The 5,567-nt window shown below is 36.5% G+C and overlaps 1 protein-coding gene across 6 annotated transcripts; it reads right to left on the bottom strand.

Annotated features, from left to right (window-relative positions):
* Positions 1–227: 227 nt before the first annotated feature.
* On the bottom strand, positions 228–5,021 carry LOC101207106 (protein SAR DEFICIENT 1). Of its 6 annotated transcripts, XM_031880910.1 has the most exons (10): positions 4,741–5,021; positions 4,170–4,243; positions 3,859–3,935; positions 3,711–3,765; positions 3,053–3,105; positions 2,279–2,772; positions 1,972–2,132; positions 1,711–1,818; positions 1,366–1,522; positions 228–927 (listed from the first exon to the last, which is right to left on the bottom strand). In XM_031880910.1, exons 3-10 carry the CDS (start codon positions 3,873–3,875, stop codon positions 632–634), a joined length of 1,341 nt encoding a protein of 446 aa, XP_031736770.1. In that variant the 5' UTR covers positions 3,876–3,935; positions 4,170–4,243; positions 4,741–5,021; the 3' UTR covers positions 228–631. The 6 variants fall into 6 exon arrangements, with proteins under 6 accessions (XP_031736770.1, XP_011648852.1, XP_031736772.1 ...); XM_011650550.2 differs by lacking the exon at positions 4,170–4,243; XM_031880912.1 differs by lacking the exons at positions 4,170–4,243; positions 4,741–5,021 and adding an exon at positions 4,423–4,689.
* Positions 5,022–5,567: the final 546 nt, after the last annotated feature.

A 5,567-nucleotide genomic window follows, 5' to 3' on the forward strand; every position in this document is an offset into this window, starting at 1 on the left:
AAATGTATAATTTAGAAACAAAAGATGTATAATGCAGTTACCGTTAGTTTCTTTTCCTCTGGTAATCATCAAGTACTCGAAAACATGACCGTCTTCATAGTACTCAAGAACACCAGTACTCCATGACGCTATATAAATTGAATCAAGAATGTCATTGTATCACTGCATAGCGATCCAAGCCCTCAACCTTAGGCTACTGGATGTAGGAACCCGTATTCTTTAAGAAGTTTATTGCGAAGAAAAATCTTTCCCTTTCTAATTGATTGTAAGTTAACAACAATTACAACTTGCAGATCTGAAACAAAGATAAAACGAGGAAAAACAGACTCTTTACAAAGACTATTTGGTAGTTGCTACACATTGGCCCCAAGGGAAAGCAAAAATATTGCAGGAAAACACATGAGAGGTATCTACCAAAAAGAAAGAAAGAAAAAATCTTTAACAGATTAACGACCTGCAAATTTAGCAGAAACTTTTCTCCTTGGGTGTGTAGTAACTTGACGTTAAGACCACAAAGGATGTTGCTTGACACTTCCAGAATCAAGCACAGTGAGCGGTATCTGAACTGGAATGGCTTTGCCATTCTGGTTTGAAGATCCAACTGATATACTTCAATAGAACAACTTGAAACTTAATCTGCTCCATTTAAGATATTAGCCCCGAGATCCGGATAAGGGAAAATTCTACTCCCCCCAGTCTCTGCTGTATAACTCGAAGAAGGAAGCAAATCATATCCATGCTCGCTTGGTGCTGGAGTGAAGTAAATTGGAGAGTGTGGCAGAAAAGAACACTCTTCCTCAGTGTAATCAGGCTGCAGTGTTTGAGAAAAAGTTTGATTTGTGTGATTGTAACAGATTTGGAAAATTGGAGGTCGTGCTCCATCTTCTTCGCTGTTGTAAGTATTTGGAGCACAGATTTGCAGGTTTTCTGCTCAGAAAATAGAATTGATTTGCTTTAGAGATTTATAAATTCTGTACAAGACAGGAAAGATATTTGAACTCAAAACATGAGTGGTTTACACTCAGAGACTCATTAACGAATACAATCACGTGCCATAACCAAGAAGGAAACGACACAAGGCAACTAATTAGGGAACCTGAATTTTCCATGCTGAAACGCTGAACAACCTAGAAATCTAACCAGATCAAACCGATGGTTCAAGCACAGATTCCATTAGATGGATAGAAGCATGTAGAACCGCTTGGACTAAAGGCTTTTGACCCCTTTTGTTATCATTTACTTTCCAAAAAAAAGAGAAAATTTACTTTGGTCGTGTACATTATTTATGCGGAGTAGGAAGATCATCAAACCAAACATTGAAAGAACAAAGAATATGATGTATATTGTTCATGACAGTTATTATACCTTGTGAAAGTGCGATACCAGGTCCCAGAGGTTGCGATCCTAAAGTTGAAGATATAGATGAAGGACCAGCTTCCTGGTAAGTCAACGACAGTTTAGGGGTTGGTTGCTCATCAAACCTGTTCAGATATATTGGCTTATCCAGATCTCCAACCAATCCCTGCGATGAAAATGACAGCTACTAAGTTCCAGGTCAAATATTTAAGTGAAACATTATTGTAAGATGATAAAGATCATGATTCCTTTTTCCATATGTTTGCTTCTCCTTCAATACAGAAGAATAAGTCATAATTTACTCATTAGCAGAAATATGACAACTTTTGAGATGGAGTTGAACAAAATAATTACCCCATTCCATCCAAGTGAGCATCTAGGAACCGTGCAATCATCCATAGTGCAAGTTTTTGCATGACCCAAAACTTTTCGCCATATCTTATCTGACATTCGTTCAAGTATCTGCAATGTCGTTGTCAAAAAACTAAGTGTGAGTTATGAGATTATTCTTTTCAGAATCAGTCAGATGGATGAAAGAAACAAATGAAAAGGAACAACTAAACATAGACGATGCAGAACTATAGTTAACAGTCACAACCAGAGAAAATATCTTACACGGCGCAACTCGGGTTGATTTGTTTCATTCAACAAGAGAAAGTCATGGACCGTGAGAATTCCATGCGAAGAAAGCTGTTCATGGAATTTACCATCTTTTCGTATTTTCTCCAAACGCCATACTTCATCTTGCAAGCTAGGAGGATAACGCTTTGTATACCCTGAAAAGTAACTAATCAGTTACAAGCTTTAAGCTGTAAAACAAAACTATGATTTATCAGAATTCGGTACCCAGAAAAAGTCATAGGTGAATAAGGCACAAGAAGAAAGTGGTGTTCGTTCTAAATGTTGGGTTATCACAACTTACCCTCTCCACGGCTGTCTTTGACAGAAAAAGGACAGCTTATGGCTGGCTTAACTCTTTCTTCTCCAGAATTCTTTTGTGAAATTTTAGCTCCCAATATGAACTTCTTGTTCGGTATCCAGCTGGAATTATCAGTGATGCTAAGATCACTGATTAATCCAACCCCGTTTTTCAAGACGACACTCTGGGGTCCTGCTAATAAAGGTCTTTTGCCATCTCTTTCACTTAAAATGTTGGCATTGAACTTCTCCTCAGTCCAGTCCTCTCTACCTCTGGAAAATAACCCATGGATGACAACAATATCAACCTTGGCCGATGACAGTGGACCCGATTTCACAATAGTCTTGGAATTGGCATGGCATAGCTGAATTTTCAATGGTTTTCCGCCCTCAGCTTTCAGCGGATTGTTAGTGAATATTCCGTCAGGCAATTTGCTTTCAAACAGAAGCTGCAGACTATATCCCGCTGTTGTTGTTTCAGATTCACTAACTGAGCTGCTGGAGAACCAAAAGGGAAGCTAAGATCAGATGGAGCACAAGGGGAGAGAACAAATATAATGATTGGTGAATTATCATACATTAAAAAATGCAGGTCAACAAACGCAAACGAATTTTACTAATTGATAAACCACTCGTATCGACAGAAAATCAAAAGAGCAATCCTGGACTTCATGCAGACAAACTTAGAGGATAAAAGCATTAAAAGGAGGAGAGTCGGATTATAAGAGTTCGATCAGAAAAATAGAGTAATGACAGGGTAAAGACGTAAAGAATATACCTTGAAGACGAGGGGAAAAATTTGGAAATGGCACCTTCTGTCTCTTCTCTTACCTAATAACCAAAAACAAAAAAAAAAACATAGAATAGAATATCAAACGTCTGAAATCAAAGTTTTGCTCTCATGTTTCCTCCTCAAAAAAGAAGAAGAAGAACGAAATCAAAAGTTTGCCACTAACTAAGGCTGCAGCTTGCTGAACATTTTAGCATGACAGTATAAGCCACATCGCCATATATTTATCCTTGTTAAATAGATGTTAATATCTTATCCCCAAATTTGAAATTTATATTTTGAAGTGGCGTTGAAGATTAGGTGGCCCGTAAATTGGTGCAACTTCCTACACTATCTCAAGTGCCCAAGGGATATTTTTTTTTAACCAAAAAGAAACTCTTTAACTTGATGGGAGACAAAAAAAAAAATAGAGAAAAGACACAATGATCTGTAGCCAAATATTGAAATAATAATAAAATAAATATAATAGAAGTGTTTTCCATCAAGGCATCAGAATAGTTTCCTTTTATCTAAAACGACTGCAGTTTCAATTGCAAACCTAAAAGGCAAAAGCTAAAAAGAAACAAGGTAGCCAAAGTAAATTCTAAAATCAAATGTAATTGATTCAGTTCAATTATAACCAAACATAAAAGCCCCGTTGTCTTACCACTTTCCGAATCAGGGGTTCGAGAAAAGCAAACGGGCTATCCTCCCCAAGAGCACTGCAGAAACACAAATGAAAGCCACATGTAAGAACATAAACAAATCTATGTACGGAAAACCAACGGTTCTTGGACTATCTATATCTAACTCACTTCTGGAACATGTTCATTCGCTTTGGCACTTGATTCGAAGTTCCAAACTCACCACCGTAGACATGAAAAGGCCTCTTCTGTACCATCAAATACCGAGAAATTAAGTCGAGATAATCACAATCTCTAACGAATTACTCTCGATATCAATATTTATAAGGAAATGGACACTGAGAATAGATTGATTTTGGAAGGGAGGAGGAAGCTTCCATTCAACTTCAAAAGAGACGCGTTAATAGTTGAAGTCAATTTTATATTGTAAAATAAATATTGAGATCATCAAACATCATTTCTAGGGAAGAGCCTGACATTACCTAGATTTTGTCATGGAAAGTTGGTAGAAATTCTCTAAGCTTTGGATAACTAAAAAAACTGCCATGTCCTTTGTCTATTAGAAGAAACAATCCAAAGAAAATATCAACCACTACCCATTACGTGTTCTTATCTGACAATGACTAGGGAGTGAATTATGAAAGAGAAATAAACGAACATGGCCGATTAATCAAGAAGAAGCACAGAAATTACAGAGAAAAGTTCAGCCTCTAAACATCGAGTAGCTGAAACTACCTTCAAATTTCTGGGAAAATTCACAGTCAATTAAAAAACCGTACTCAGAAGATTAATGGGTGAACCATTTTCCTCGAGAACGACACGACCCACATTAAAACGACGAACGGAGACAGAAAAAAACATAAAGATGTTTGAAAGCGAGACAAAAAAGAATTACATGAAATGGACAAAACTGATCTCATTGTCCCCACATTCAATTAAACAATTACATTAAACTGTAAAAAGGAGGAAAAGAACCCACAATGAATAAAAAGAATTAGGGTTTATTTCGAGGAAATGGAGAGGAAATGATTGGTGTGTAGAGAGTTGTCTTACTTTACTTGAAATTTCCCCACTGTGTGGACTGACCACAAAAATTGGGAGTCAATGAGCCCGTCGTACGTAGAACCTTTTGAAAAATTGACGATGTGCAATTTCGTAGAGAAATTTGAAACCAATGTTTTTCCAGATTCCGAGCTTCCAGGAAGATGCAGATCTCTCTTTCGCCAATATCGGCTCTGCCTCCTCTCTTCGTCGGAGCCGGCGGCTCCATCGCTACCTCTATCGGCTTTTTTGTTTCAGTCTAAAAGACTTATCCACAAGGAGGAAGCCAATTCAATAATGCTTCCCCTTTCAATTTTTATTTCAATTATAAATAATTGACCAATTATTTACAACAAAAATTCAAAATTCATTCTTTTTTTTTTTTTTTATAAAAGATCAATATTTTGTGTTATGAACATATATATTAGTTTCTCAACTGTTTTTAATACATCTGTAGTATAATTTAGATCTCTAGTTTGTAAATTAAATCAGTGAAGTTTTTAAAAAAACCTATTTTAATTGAATCTAAAGATTAGGCGTAGTTTTGGAGGTAGAAATTAGGAGTGTAGTTGGGTTGAGTTGTAAGACATTCTCAACCCAACCCATATTTTTCGAGTTACATTTAGGGTTTAGGGAAACGGAGGTGGATGACGCGATTTTGAGGGAGAATACCAAAGAGGAAGAGAGGAGACCAAAGAAGGAGAAGATCATAGACTGAAGTGAGACCGGAGAGAATAATTGAAGATAATGAAAAATGGTAAGCGGCATACGACATTAGGAAGATCTAGTTTTTAAATTTTATTTTATTAAATAAACTATATATATATATATATTATGTC

This window comes from Cucumis sativus, chromosome 2 (assembly GCF_000004075.3).
Source record: "Cucumis sativus cultivar 9930 chromosome 2, Cucumber_9930_V3, whole genome shotgun sequence".
Taxonomy (NCBI): domain Eukaryota; kingdom Viridiplantae; phylum Streptophyta; class Magnoliopsida; order Cucurbitales; family Cucurbitaceae; genus Cucumis; species Cucumis sativus.